This window comes from Erythrolamprus reginae, chromosome 6 (genome assembly GCF_031021105.1).
Source record: "Erythrolamprus reginae isolate rEryReg1 chromosome 6, rEryReg1.hap1, whole genome shotgun sequence".
In the NCBI taxonomy this organism is placed as follows: Eukaryota; Metazoa; Chordata; class Lepidosauria; order Squamata; family Dipsadidae; genus Erythrolamprus; species Erythrolamprus reginae.
Window position 1 is genome coordinate 89,913,160 of NC_091955.1, and position 15,732 is coordinate 89,928,891.

The following is a 15,732-nucleotide window of genomic DNA, read 5'->3' on the forward strand; positions in this document are numbered from 1 at the left end:
TTAGTGTAAATTATGGATGGGCCATTTTTTCCCCACACTGGTGCCTGCACTCTTTAAAGTGGATGAATTCCAGGCAGCCCAGTGAGTGAAGCCATTTGAAAACCTAGATTTATACAAACTATTTGTTTTCCCCGCATACCATTTTTCTGTTGTGATGGTTCAGCAAAGAACAGTAGGCAAACAGCTCCATTTGTCTGCATTTATTATTCAGGTGGGAATGGATTGAATGGAAACAAAACAAGAAAAGATACCTTTCCTTTTGTTTAGCTGATCTCCCTTTTAACTAACTCCTTGTATTCAGAATTCAAGTTGTAATCTGTATTTTATTATTGTCAATCATCCTGAATGCCACTTTTGATGGAAATGAGGGATGTAAATTTAATAAATAGTATCTTGTCGTATCTTCGCCCCAGGCCGCTGATCTCATCATCAATCCATCTTCTACTTTGAAATAAATTGCTGTGCTCAAAAAAAAACTGCTTCTAGTTTACCATTATCATCCCTGTTTCATGGGGGTGGGTGGGATGCTTTTGATGTTATTTTATTGTTTTGTTTCTAAAGGCTGGTTCTGAAGGCTCCTTTTTAGTTACTACTTGGCTTGAAGCAGTGTAAGGATAATTGAAGATAAATTGTAATAAAACAAAGGTAGCAGTTTTTGGCAAAAGAAATATTAAACACAGATGGATGATTAATGCCCAACAAATAGAGCAATGTCCCCCTTTTAAATAGCTGAGCATCACTTTTTATAGGTCCCTCTTGTAAAAAAAAAAACTTATCTGTTTCGTTGGCATCTCTCCAATGCACAGTGGGGGCTATGATTGTTGTTGTTGAATTGCTAAGTCATGTCCAAATATTCGTGACCCAATGGACAACAACACAACAGAACCCCTGTCCTCCACCGTCTCCTGAATTTTGCCCAAATTCATGTTCATTTGTGTTAATGACACTATCTAAGCATCCCATCCTCAGCTATCCCTTTCTCCCTTTGTCTTCAATGTTTCCTGACATCAGAGACTTTTTTTTGGATTTGATTTATTAACCTGAGGATTCCCCCCTCCCATTTTTTAGAGGGGGGGGAATAGAAATACCTGACTTCCTCTCATGATAGTCTTTATTTAATGCTAGATTTTAGGGGAGTGTAATACTGTACTTGGAAATTGATTCTAAAACAGTAACTTGGATCATGTGGGTACAAATGTAGCACCTTTCTATAAATCTTTAAAGCAGCTGCATCTTTGTGGAATAGTGGATGCTTTAAAGAGTTGAGTAGAACTACTTGGTTTCTAGACCCATAGGCTCTAGAGCAGTGGTTCTCAACCTTTCTAATGCCGTGACCCCTTAATGCAGTTCCTCATGTTGTGGTGACCCCCAACCATAAGTCTAGCGCCAATTCTCCCAACAGAGCTTTAAGCTGATTGGCAGGACGGTCAGAGGGTCACCCCCACTGTAAATACCTGATTGGGCAGATTATAAAAATATGTTCCAAGGCTGCAGAATAGAAGCTTTAGTTCCTAACATCATGGTAAATTTGCCTTTTCCAATGGTCTTTGGCAACCCCTGTGAAATGGTCATTCGACCTCCAAAGGGGTCTTGACCCCCAGATTGATGCTTTTTTCGGAGTCAAATCCTGAGTCCTACTAGACTTTGATTTATTTTCCCCAATATCCAATGCCTCCCTCCCTTATTTAAAGCAATTTATTCTTTTTTCCCAGGGTGATATCACATTTATTATTTTTAAAAATATATTACTCAATTTCATATTTACATTGGAGAATATGACCAAATGGCTAAATTAGAAAAAGAAGAGGGGAAAAGCCGGTTCCTCAGCCATTCAGACAGAGTAGAATAGAATAGAATATAATTTTATTGGCCAAGTGTGATCGGACACACAAGGAATTTGTCTTGGTGCATATGCTCTCAGCGTACATAAAAGAAAAATATACATTTGTCAAGAATCATGTGGTGCAACACTTAATGATTGTCATAGGGGTCAAATAAGCAATGAAGAAACAATCAATATTAATAAAAATCTTAGGATACTAGCAACAGAACTGAGGTGCACAAACATCAAACTTAAAAACCAAACTTTGTTTGAAAAAATTATTTTCTAAAGCTGCTTTCTTTTCTTTGAGAAGCTATCATTAACAGTCAGAGATTTCAATCTGTCCTGTTATTTTTCTATCCCATTTATCTTCACATACTTCAATGTGGCACATAAGTACTTTATTTAAGTACTTGTTGTAAGTTATAATGTTATAAACCAGGAGTCTTCAGTATGGTATCATCTAGATGATTGCTCTTTATCTTTTATAATTCTAAATCAATCTGGCAAAAAAGTTTAAAGACCAAGAATTTGAAGCTCACTAGATTGGCATGTCCTAAATATTGTTTCTATTTTTGTGTGGATCTGCCCATCATATGATTTAATCATTAAACCACTTATTACAATTCCAGCTCCATTTATGCTAAAATTTTGTCCTGCTTTTAATTTCAATTTTTACACTGACACACTGCTGCTACGTGAATTACACTTTGCTCAAGCTTGAGGAAACATAGAAGATTGATGGCAGAAAAAGACCTCATGGCCCATCTAGTCTGCCCCTTATACTATTTCCTGTATTTTATCTTAGGATGGATATATGTTTATCCCAGGCATGTTTAAATTCAGTCACTGTGGATTTACCAACCACGTCTGCTGGAAGTTTGTTCCAAGGATCTACTACTCTTTCAGTAAAATAATATACTGTACTTTCTCATGTTGCTTTTGATCTTTCCCCCAACTAACTTCATATTGTGTCCCCTTGTTCTTGTGTTTACTTTCCTATTAAAAACACTTCCACAGGTTCCATCTAGTCTGCCCCTTATACTATTTCCTGTATTTTATCTTAGGATGGATGGATGTTTATCCCAGGCATCTTTAAATTCGGTCACTGTGGATTTACCAACCACGTCTGCTGGAAGTTTGTTCCAAGGATCTACTACTCTTTCAGTAAAATAATACTTTCTCATGTTGCTTTTAATCTTTCCCCCAACTAACTTCAGATTATGTCCCCTTGTTCTTGTGTTCACTTTCCTATTAAAAACACTTCCTTCCTGAATCTTATTTAACCCTTTAACTTATTTAAATGTTTCGATCATGCCCCCCCTTTCCCTTCCGTCCTCCAGACTGTACAGATTGAGCTTATTAAGTCTTTCCTGATGTTGTGGTTCAGCCTGAGGCTGCTCAGGGACCGGCTGTGTCTCTGCTGGCTCCATGCCCGGAGGAGGATGACAGCGAAGAGGAGGAGGCTGAACAGTCGGACGGGGGAGAGGAAACTCAGGAATGGGATGAAGGAGAACAGCATGAGAGCCCCCGGGGGGGGGGCTCTCCCCCGCCAGTAGTTTGGAGTCATTAGGTGATGAAGCTCAAGCTATCATTGACATGCGACAGAGACGGTCAGATCAAAGAAAGGAGCAATTAAAGAAGTATTATCAGCACTGAATTAGGAACAGCTGGGTTTGGGTGTGGTCCTCCTTAGCAGGGTTTAAAAGGCAGGCAAGCCCTTGAAGCCATGTGGAGTGTTATCAGTTTGGAGTTGCGTTATCTTGTCTTGTTTCTCGGTGTCTCTGTTCCTAGCTTGTGGCCCAGCAGCTTTGGAAGACCCGTGGGAGGTGTAGGTCTGCTATCTACAGCCTCGGCTTGGCAGCAAGAATTCTGTATTGCTGCATGGACTTTTGCCTTCGGGGATATATCTGAAGATACAGCATTTTCCTGTTTGTAAGGACATTTTCTGTTACCTGTGTTTTTCTTGAATTTTGTAAAACTGCCTTTGCCTTTTACCAGTGGGTCTGGCTTCTCTTTTTGGGTTGGTATTGGCTTCTGGAGTGACCCAGACAGAACACCTGATAAGTTTTATGCTTCAGACCTTCCAACATTTTTCAAGGTTCAAGGAAAAACAAAGTCCAGTGGCCTTTTGAAAAACCAGTGGTGTTCCAGTCATCGTTGAAATACCGCTCCCATCATCCCTTACCATTGACCATGCATAGATAGCCGAGGAGACCCAACTCAAAGGTCCCTTCCTTCTTCCCGAGCTAAAAATAGAACCTCCTCTAGTAGCAATAGTGCTGTCAATATTATCTTTTTGATTTCTTGGCTCCATCTGTTCTATCTCCTTGTATCCTTAATGACAAATTAATATGCATCTGCTCTTAGCTGCTGTCTGTCTTTATGACTCTTTCCTTTATGTTCTGTTATTTAATTTTGTAAGTTATTGGTCTGACTTCTTTCATTATCACTGGTACTTTGGATGGTTTAATTCGCGGCTGTAAGTACCTCCAGGAGAGAAGCGATGGATTGAAAAGAGGTTTAAAAACAACGAAGTCTCTGCCTATGCAGTTGCTTAATTGTTTAGGAATCACAGGACCAGTATAGGAGAATGTTTCTCTCTCTTTCTCCCTCTCTCCCTCTCTCTCTCTCTCTCTCTTTCTCTCTCTCTCTCTCTCTTCATCCTGCACTGTGAAATTTGAGAGGTGATACTTCTGTTGAGTGAACAAATGGTTGTGAATTTATAATAAGGGCAGGATTGGTCCTTGGCTGTTTTGATATTTGATGAACTTTTATTAAACTTTTGCAAAGAACATAAAACCAATATAAATTAATAAAAAGGAAGGAAGGGAGGAAGGAAGGGAGGGACAAAGAATTAAAAGGGAGGAAAGGAGGGAAGGAAGGAAGGAAGGAAGGAAAAAGCAAAAACGTAGGAGGAAAGAATAAAGTAGAAAGTAGAAAAAAAGAACTTCCAATTTCCCTTAGAGCAACCATAAATGTAATTATACAATTGTCTCTACCTCTTGGTCATTTTGATATGAGTTCTGCCAAGGGGCTTGTTCATCTCTTAATTTTATTTGCATTTATTTACGATTATAACTTCAAGTAAATCAAACTTCTGTGAAATCAAACTGTCCACTGAGGAAGCAACACTGATGGACTATTTCACATGCTGTTGTGCAAATGGAATAGTTGTGCAAATGAGAATATTTCATTCATTCGGATCTAGGATGTGTTCTTTTGAGTGTTCCCTTTATTGTATTGAGCAGAATATTTTGTTGATGCTAGTATTTTCGGGTGGGCTCTCTTCCTTTTTTCCCACATCTGGGCGGGTGATATTCTAACTGCTGTAATTATATGCATCACAAGATGAAGAATTTGCTTAGAGTAGGGATGGAGCAACCTATGGCACGGGGGCAAAAGGTGGCACACGGAGCCATATCTGCTGGCACGTGAGCTGTTGCCCAAGCTCAGCTCCAACATGCATGTGTGTGCCAGCCAGCTGGTTTTTGGCTAACACAGAGGCTCTGGGAGGGAGTTTTTGGCTTCCAGAGTGCCTCCGGGGGGATGGGGGAAAGTCGTTTTTATTCTCCACTGGCTCCAGGGAAGCCTTTGGAGCCTGGGGAGGGCGAAACATGAGCCTTCTGGGCCCAGCAGAAGTTGGGAAACAGGCTGTTTCTGGCCTCCAGTGTTCCTCTGGGGGTCAAGGGAAGCTGTTTTTGCCCTCTCCGGGCATTGAATTATTGATTGATCATTTATTTATTTTATTATTTATTCATTTCTCCAATACACAAATACATAGGAAGAAAAAATAGATGTGATAATATAGAAGAGGGTGAAAGTGAACTTAGAGGAGAGGATATATGAAAGGCAGAGAATATATAAGATAGGTGAAAGAAGGTAAAGACAATTGGACAGGGGACGAAAGGTACACCAGTGCACTTATGTACGCCCCTTACTGGCCTCTTAGGAACCTGGAGAGGTCAATCGTGGAGAGTCTAAGGGAGAAATATTGGGGGTTAGGGGTTGACACAATTGAGTCCGGTAATGAGTTCCATGCTTCGATAACTCGATTGTTGAAATCATATTTTTTACAGTCAAGTTTGGCGTGGTTCGTATTAAGTTTGAATCTGTTGCGTGCTCTTGTGTTATTGCGGTTGAAGCTGAAGTAGTCATTGACTGGTAGGACGTTGCAGCATATGATCTTGTGGGAAATACTCAAATCGTGTTTTAGGCGCCATAGTTCTAGGCTTTCATTGATTGATTGATTGATTTTGTCCAATACACAATGAAGGTTTTAGTGGGTATACACATAGTAAAATACATAATGAAGGTTATAGAGGATATACTCATGGTAAAATATATCTAAGAAATAATAGAAGAGAAGGAATAAAACATATCAATGAAACAATAGAAGAAGAGATATATGAATAGAAGAAAGGTATAAGAGATGATGGGTGTGGGCATTGTCCCGAGGGAAAAAAGGTTTACCATCACTGGTTTAGAGTATATTTTTTTTGTTCCCAATTCCTAAAAGCATGCTTTCTGGAGTAAATTCTCTCTCCTCTTTTGTAATTTCGCAAAGTTTGAGCTTTCATTGCCTTCCCTGTCGAATCGACGGCCAAAAATCGGTTCCATCCCCTCAATTTCGCAAACTCCTTCGGAGTTCTAAAATACAGAGGTTATTTGCCTCCCCCCCCCCCACCGCTAATGTACAAAATAGAATTGCATTTCATTATGCAGGCGTCCTTAGGTAGTTTTTTTTCCCCTTCCCACCTCCTCGAATGTGTTTTTAAGAGGCCAGCATACAAGAGAGTGCTATATTAGTGCATTATTCCCGACAACAAACAGCCACTGTTCTGTTGCTACCTGCTTGGCCATTGTTCTCCGTTGTGTGTGCTTTGCGGTGGTATTTGGATGGCTTCCTGCCCTCGGCTCGCACAAAAAAGGCACTTCTGTTACAATGGCCCCTAACCACACAATGACGGCATTAAGGATTTATGTGGAGGTTTCATTATTTTTCCCCCCTTCTTTTGTTCCTTGTAGGATGTCTTCCAAGCAACCGGCTTCTCCGTATGGGGAAGCAGATGGAGAGGTAGCCATGGTGACAGGCAGACAGAAAGTGGAAGAGGAAGAGAGTGGCGGCCTACCAGCCTTTCACCTTCCTTTGCATGTGAGTTTCCCCAACAAGCCCTATTTTGAGGAATTTCAGCCAGTTTCTCTGCTGACGCGAGAGCCTTGCGGCCTTAGGACTCCTACCTCTCAGCAAAACGCAATGGTAGGTCTCCTCCAGAGTTCTGTTGTACTTTTTAATGTTGCCTCCGCACTCCCCCCCTGGGCATCGAAAGACCTCTCTCCTTTTGTGCGGCCATGAGGCGTTGGGTTGGAAACGCCTCACCATCGTGAGGAGAAAACGCTGACCCGTTTACCTCATGGGTGAAGACGCCATCTTGGCTGGGTTTCCCGCTCTTTCTCTCTCTCTCCAGTTGCGTCCTGTTTTATTTACTTTTTTATTATTATTATTGATTAAATCTCTAGGCTGCTCTTCTCGAGGCGACTCAGGGCCATGCACAACATCTGCAGAGAGGGGCGGCATACAAATCCAATCAATCAATTAATCAATCAATCAATCAATGTAAAATAAATAAATAAATTTAAAATAAATAAATAAATTTAAAATAAATAAATAAATTTAAAATAAATAAATAAATTTAAAATAAATAAATAAATTAAATAAACAAACAAACAAACAACATATGTAAGGAAATCCAATTATATTTTTAAAAGAACTGTACAAAATGACTAAAAAATATATAGAAAAACCCCATGTGCAGTCATCCGCATCCATCCAATTCAATCATACATAGTGTCAGCTGGAGACAGTCTCATCCTCATCTCAAAATAGAGAGCCAGGGTGGCGCAGTGAGTAGAGTGCTGTACTGCAGGCCACTGAGGCTGACTGTAGATCTGTAGGTCAGCGGTTCAAATCTCAGCACCGGCTCAAGGTTGACTCAGCCTTCCATCCTTGCGAGGTGGGTAAAATGAGGACCCAGATAGTGGGGGCAATAGGCTGGCTCTGTTAAAAAAAGTGCTATTGCTAACATGTTGTAAGCCACCCTGAGTCTAAGGAGAAGGGCGGCATAAAAATCGAAACAATCAATCAATCATTTATGCCACCCATGGCTGCTGGCAGAGGTGGGTCTTCAGAGCTTTACAAAAGACCAGGAGGGAGGGGGCAGTACGTTTCTCTGGAGGGAGTTTGTTCTAGAGGGCCGGGGCTGCCACAGAGAAGCAAAAAACCACGTTCCAGAGGGCCGGGGCTGCCACAGAGAAGCAAAAAAACCATGTTCCAGAGGGCCAGGATTGCCACAGAGGAGCAAAATACCACGTTCCAGAGGGCCAGGGCTGACATAGAGAAGCAAAATACCACATTCTAGAGGGTCGAGGCTGCCATAGGGAAGCAAAAAGCCACGTTCCAGAGGGCCAGGGCTGCCATAGAGAAGCAAAAAACCACGTTCCAGAGGGCCAGGGCTGCCATAGAGAAGCAAAAAACCACGTTCCAGAGGGCCAGGGCTGCCATAGAGAAGCAAAAAACCATGTTCCAGAGGGCCGGGGCTGCCACAGAGAAGCAAAATACCATGTTCCAGAGGGCCAGGGCTGCCATAGAGAAGCAAAATACCACATTCTAGAGGGACGGGGCTGCCATAGAGAAGCAAAAAACCACGTTCCAGAGGGCCAGGGCTGCCATAGAGAAGCAAAAATCCACGTTCCAGAGGGCCAGGGCTGCCATAGAGAAGCAAAAAACAACATTCCAGAGGGCCAGGGCTGCCATAGAGAAGCAAAAAAACCACGTTCCAGAGGGCCGGAGCTGCCATAGAGAAGCAAAAAACCATGTTCCAGAGGCCAGGGCTGCCACAGAGAAGCAAAAAACCACGTTCCAGAGGGCCAGGGCTGCTATAGAGAAGCAAAAAACCACATTCCAGAGGCCAGGGCTGCCACAGAGAAGCAAAATACCACATTCTAGAGGGCCGGGGCTGCTATAGAGAAGCAAAAAACCATGTTCCAGAGGCCAGGGCTGCCACAGAGAAGCAAAAAACCACGTTCCAGAGGGCCGGGGCTTCCATAGAGAAGCAAAAAACCATGTTCCAGAGGCCAGGGCTGCCACAGAGAAGCAAAATACCACATTCTAGAGGGCCGGGGCTGCTATAGAGAAGCAAAAAATCATGTTCCAGATGCCAGGGCTGCCACAGAGAAGCAAAAAACCACGTTCCAGAGGGCCGGGGCTGCCACAGAGAAGCAAAATACCACATTCTAGAGGGCCAGGGCTGCCACAGAGAGGCAAAAAACCATGTTCCAGTGGGCCGGGGCCCCATGCACAAAAGCAAAAAACCGCCGAAATCTCACAGCACGTCCCCTCACAAGAGTTTGCTGCCTGCGCATGCACAGAAGCAAAATCTCACTGGGGCGTGCGTTTGCAACACACCCAAAACTGCACACGCAACTCAATTTTTCCTACCGGTGCGGCATCCTTTGTCATTTCAGTAGCAACTCGCTACTGCCAATTCAATTTTATCAATATATTTTTGTAGGTGAGGTCTGAGTGTGATTTCGCCTGGTTTACACATATATTTTTGGTTTTTCTTACCCAGGACTTTACTTTTCTCAGCATTGAATTTCATTTTATTAGATAGGGCCCAGTGTTCAAGTCCGTCAAGATCCATCTGGATTTTGAGCCTGTCCTCTGGGGTGTTAGCTATTCCTGCCAACTTATAGAATTCTTTATTGGCCAAGTGTGATTGGACACACAAGAAATTTGTTATTGGTTCATGTGCTCTCAGTAGACTTTTTTTAAAATTTGTTTGTTTTGTCAAGTACCTATTGGTGGTACACAAAGATAAAATAATATTCATATACATGGCACTAGTAAAATATATATATATACATGAAAGAAAATACTGTATACTTTATTATTGGTCTGTTAGAGGCTTATGTCATCCAGACGTGAATGAGAAATGTTAGTGCAAGTATGTGTGTTTTAATTGAGGTGTTATTAATGAATGTTTCTTACTATTTTAATATTTGTTTTTTTAATCTGTTGGGCGATGCCTAGAGTTCTTTGGGAGTTGGGCGTCATATAAGTCTGCTTAATAAATAATAAATAAAATTATTATTATTATTATTATTATTATTATTATTATTATTATTATTATTATTATTATTATTATCATTATGTCAGTACAACACAGCAAACAAGATCACTATGCTGGATTTCGTATTTCATCACCAGTCGGGCGCTTCCCAAGCAGCTAGGACTGTGTGATGTAGTGGCGAATTATGTTTGCCCATCCCAGTAAAGCGGCCTTTTGCAATTGACAAATGGAGATTTTGTCAATTCCGATGGTTTTCAAATGTCCCCTGAGATCCTTTGGTACTGCGCCCAGTGTGCCAAGTACCACTGGGACCACTTTCACTGGCTTATGCCAGAGTCGTTGCAGCTCGATCTTTAGATCTTTGTATTTCACTAATTTCTCTAGCTGCTTCTCCTCAATTCTGCTGTCTCCTGGGATTGCAATGTAGATGATCCATACTTTCTTTTTCTCCATGATCACAATATCTGGTGTGTTATGCTTCAGAATTCCGTCACTCTGAAGTCGGAAGTCCGACAGTAGTTTTGCTTGCTCATTTTCGACCACTTTTTCAGGCTTATCATCCCACCAGTTCTTTGCCTCTGGTAAATGGTAGTTCCGGCACAAGTTCCAGTTGTTGTTGTTGTTGTTGTTGTTATTATTATTATTATTATTATTATTATTATTATTATTATTATTATTTAGACTTGTATGCCACCCTTCACCGAAGACTCCAAAGACATTCCATTGCAAACATTTATAGTCTCGTTTTCTTCCCCCTCTTCCTCCTCCTTTCCTTGCGATAGTTTCAGAATAATAAAAAGTTTGCACAGAGAAACGCAAGAGGGGGAAAACTACATTTTGAACCAGGACGGAGCGTTGTTCGAACATTTCTAAAGGAAACAAAGGGAGAAACGCAGGGCATGTGTGGGAGAGGGCCCGATAACGCTTCCCTTCCATTCATTCATCCATTGTCTTGAGCAAGAACCTACCAAAAACTCAAACTCAACCAAGCAGAAAGGCCTGAAATTTAAAACAGTTTAGATAGAGGAGAAAGCAACATGGTCAGGAGTCATTGATCCATGGATACAGCTCAGAGTATTAATTTCTCAAAACTTGGCTTCGATCTCTGTACATTCAACTATTGTAGTGTTAAACCAAGCTGGCCGTTTCCTTCATTTCGTGTCCTCATCAATAAAGACAAAGAAGACAGGTTTGTTTTTCTCTTGTGCAAATACCTGTCCGTGTTGAGTTCTCAGCAGGTGATCAGGGGCAGGTCTCAGAAAAGTCCGACCAGGTTAGTTCTTGGGATGGGATGCTTCCAGGAAACCCTGGGACTGGACGCAAAGACTGGGAAATCCCCCCCAAAACATAGCAAGGAGCAGTCACTTCTGTGTTTTGCAGAGAAAACCACATGGACATTTTTAAAAAGATTTGAACCTGGCATATATACTGTTCTGTCGGGCTCTCTGGTAGACTCCTCCCGAAAATTCACAGGTACAAATTTCTGACACACACACGTTTGAAAATTCAAAACAATGTTCTTTATAATGAAAATTCACTTAAACCAAGCCCTCTTTTGGTACAGCAAAGAGCACTCGTCTCCAAACAAACTGGTAATTTGTACAAGTCCCTTATCAGTTCTGAGATACTTAGCTTGCAGCTGTGAGGCAATTCACAGTCCTTCTTCTTTCACAAAGTGAAACACCCTTTGCTCTGGTTTAGTTTCAAAGTGGGGAAAACTCAGCACACAAAGGTCGAAGTCAGCAAAGCAGGCAGGAAACACAACGATCAGATAATCCTCCACAATGGCCAAACCCACAAGCTGCTATTTATAGCAGCCTCACTAATGACCACAGCCCCACCCAACCACAGGTGGCCTCATTTTCTTTGATAATAATCTTTCAGTTGTTGCTGCCTATGCATCGCTCTCCGCATGCGTGGCTGTATGATTAACTCTTGTTCTGAATCCAAGGAGGAGCTAGATAATTGATCTCCTTCTGAGCTGTCTGCCCCACTCTCCTCCTCCCTGTCACTCATGTCTTCTTGGTCAGAGGAGCCTTCATCAGCAGATTCCACCGGGGGCAAAATAGGCCTGCAGCATGTGGATGTCTCCCCCACATCCACAGTCCTTGGGGCAGGAGCTGGACCAGAGCTAACCACAACATATACACTGCTCAAAAAAATAAAGGGAACGCTTAAACAACATAATATATTTCCCAAATAAATCAAACTTCTGTGAAATCAAACTGTCCACTTAGGAGGCAACACTGATTGACAATCAATTTCACATGCTGTCGTGCACATTCAACTTTGGACAGAACAAAATATTCCATGAGAATATTTCATTCATTCATACCTAGGATGTGTTCTTTGAGTTTTCGCTTTATTTTTTTTGAGCAGTATACGTACATAGAATTAAACAGTATATTTTGGATGTTCAGTAACAGATAGGGAAATTGTATCTCTTTCAGGCAAGGAGGAGCCAGGCACCCTAACCCAAACCCTTGACCTGAGTGACGTCAAGTTGGCCCCCTTTGACCTTTAAGCCAGCCCCCAGTCACAGGATCGTCAAGCCTCTCCAACCTGGTCACATGGGTGGAAAACCACACCCACAAAATAAGCCACGCCCACAGCATGGAAGTAAACTTTTGTGCAGCCCTTCCCTTGCAATGATGAAGTGTATTTCTGCAGTTATTAAGTTAGCAACTTGGTAGTTAAGTGAATCTGGTTTCCCCATTGACTTTGCTAGTCAGAGGGCCACAAAAGTGTATCACCAGTAGTGGGTTGCTACCAGTAGGGTAGGAGACAGCGCACCGTCAGCGCCTGCAGATTGCGCAATTTGCACGCGACCGCTACTGCAAAATCTAATTTTGTGTAATTTTGATTGTTTTAATGATAGTGGGTTTTTAGCTATAGTTTTTAATCATTAGATTTGTATTCCATTGTTTATTGTTGTGAGCTGCCTCGAGTCTTCGGAGAAGGGCGGCATACAAGTCTAATAAATTGTTGTTGTTGTTGTTGTTATTATTATTATTATTATTATTATTATTATTGTTGTTGTTGTTGTTGTTTTGTTGTTGTTGTTGTTGTTGTTGTGGTGTTGTTGTTGTTGCCAAGTACCACTGGGACCACTTTCACTGGCTTATGCCAGAGTCGTTGCAGCTCGATTTTTAGATCTTCGTTTTTCACTAATTTCTCTAGCTGCTTCTCCTCAATTCTGCTGTCTCCTGGGATTGCAATGTCGATGATCCATACTTTCTTTTTCTCCACGATCACAATGTCTGGTGTGTTATGGTTCAGAATTCGGTCAGTCTGAAGTCGGAAGTCCCACAGTAGTTTTGCTTGCTCATTTTCGACCACTTTTTCGGGCTTATGATCCCACCAGTTCTTTGCCACTGGTAAATGGTAGTTCCGGCACAAGTTCCAGTGGATCATCTATGCCACAGCATCATGTCTATGCTTGTAGTCAGTCTGTGCGATCTTTTTGCAGCAGCTGAGTATGTGATCGATTGTTTCATCTGTTTCTTTGCAGAGTCTGCACTTTGGATCGTCTGTTGATTTTTCAATTCTGGCTTTGACAGCATTTGTTCTATTATTATTATTATTATTATTATTATTATTATTATTATTATTATGTCAGTACAACACAGCTGTATTATTATTATTATTATTATTATTATTATTATTATTATTATTATCACCACCATCTTTTTTCTTCATTTTTTAATATTCTGCATGCGTGGAAGAAAAAAAAATTGCCAAAATCTCACATGCATGCATGTCCCCTCCTGAAATTTCACCACAATTTTGCCCCCTGTGCATGTGCAGAAGCAAAACTACACTGGGACACGAACACATAGCGCATGCAAGCACACCAGAAGCTGTGCCCGTAGCGACCCGATAGCAGCAATAATGGGAATCCGCCGCTGGGTATCCCAAGACCCTGGAATATTGCAACTGTTGCAAACACATGCCGGTTGCCAAGCATCCAAATTTTGATCACGTGACCATGGTGATCATGTGATCACACGTACCGCAACCGTCGTACGTGTGAAAAATAGTCATAAGTCACATTTGTAAGCCAAGGGCCACCTGGGTATATATAATTATGTTATATCTAATTGTGAACACCGGCTTAATTATTGTGACAGCTTTAATAATGAGATTTTTATTTTCATTGTTTGGGGGGAAACCGTCTCCTTCCACTTTAGACAAAAGTGTAATTACTTTTGTACGGTGTGGAATGCGATCTGCCTAAATAGCCTAGCGGATAGATTTTGCAAAAGATTCAGCGATGGCGGGCTACAGTGCCATATGCGAAGCCCCGCAATAAGGCATAGTTAATACGGAGCGTAATTATGCACTTCTGCGTACGGCACATCCATTTATAGACACTCACAATTTCACCGTGTCAGCTTGATGCCGTTCCCTTTTGTGAAAGGCAGGCCGGCTTCCCAGAACAATTGCACCGCTAAAATTCAGCAAACAACGACACTGTAAAAAGTTTGCAATTGTTTTACTTCAATGCCGTCGCCCCCATGCTAAATTGATATTTATCTTATGATGGAATTACGTTGTTGCAAACATTATTGCTCTAAATGTCATCCGCAGAACGGCACTTGAAAGCTGTTTCCCATACGTATAATTTCAGTCTTGAAAACTGGAGTCTGATATTTCTGCATGGAGTACGTACACTCGCATTGTCTTGCAAAAATTACTCCGGGGTGTTGCCTGAATAAACAAGGCAACCCTTGGGTGGTGGTGGGGTGGGTGGAGAGAGAGAGAGAGAATGTAGAGATTGTGCAAAGCACACACCCTTTCTTTTTGTCCTCCAATTTAGCATCAAGCTACCTCACTAGGTTCTGACAGGTTCTGGAGAACCGGTAGTGGAAATTTTGAGTAGTTTGGAAAATCGGTAGTGGAAATTTTGAGTAGCTTGGAGAACTGGCAAATAGTAGGGTGAGAATGGAGATTTTACAGTATCTTTCCCCTGGAGTGGTGTGAGAATGGACATTTTGCAGTATCCTTTCCCTGGAGTGGGAAGGAAATGGGGATTTTGCAGACTAGTATAAGGGCAGACTAGATGGACCATGAGGTCTTTTTCTGCCGTCAGTCTTCTATGTTTCTATGTTTCTATTAGTCAAATCTGTTTAGCCACCCACGCCATAAAATGCAACAACCAAATAAAACAACACAAACATAACAACTGCAGTGATTCACTTAACAACCGTGGCAAAAAAATTCATAAAATCGGTCCAAACTCGCTTAGCAACAGTCTTGCTTAGCAATAGAAATTTGGCGCTCAATTGTACTTGTAAGTTGAGGACTATATGCGCTATATGTTTATTGCTAGACCTAATGAGGTTGGCTCATGTACAAGCACATGAAATGACAATGAGCAAACATTGGGAGTGCATCATGGGCTTTTGATTTTCAGCATTTCCCTGAGAATTGCATGAGTGTGAAAAAGGAACGTGTGTTCCTTTACATTTGGAAACATTAAACTGCAGTTTCCATTGCTTTGACCACTTATCTAGTAAAGCTAAATCATTTGCCATATTACAGACGCCTCCAGGAATATCAACCCTATTGCACACTTTACAGTCATTGGCAAATAGGCAAACTTTCCTTACCAAACCTTCCCCTATGTCACTCATAAAGATATTAAAAAGAATAAGACCCAGAACAGACCCTTGAGGCACACCACTTGTGTCCAAATGTGTGTTGCTTTTGTGAGTTTTAATTTTTTTAATGCATTTGTAAGCGGCCCTGTTAAATTGGCTAAATTAAATTAATTTA

At 41.5% G+C, this 15,732-nt stretch overlaps 1 protein-coding gene across 7 annotated transcripts in view; it reads left to right on the plus strand.

Moving 5' to 3' along the window:
- SOX5 (SRY-box transcription factor 5) overlaps positions 1 to 15,732 on the plus strand; it is a 623,231-nt gene that overhangs the window by 187,386 nt on the left and 420,113 nt on the right. For 5 of the 7 annotated variants that reach the window (XM_070754344.1, XM_070754346.1, XM_070754345.1 and 2 more), the window contains exon 2: positions 6,851 to 7,082. The exons of 1 other annotated variant lie outside the window; for it this stretch is intronic. In XM_070754344.1, the coding sequence (XP_070610445.1) occupies positions 6,852 to 7,082 (231 nt within the window). In that variant the 5' untranslated portion in view covers position 6,851. The remainder of the gene's footprint in view (positions 1 to 6,850; positions 7,083 to 15,732) is intronic. One more of the 7 variants, XM_070754348.1, reaches the window with a different exon arrangement.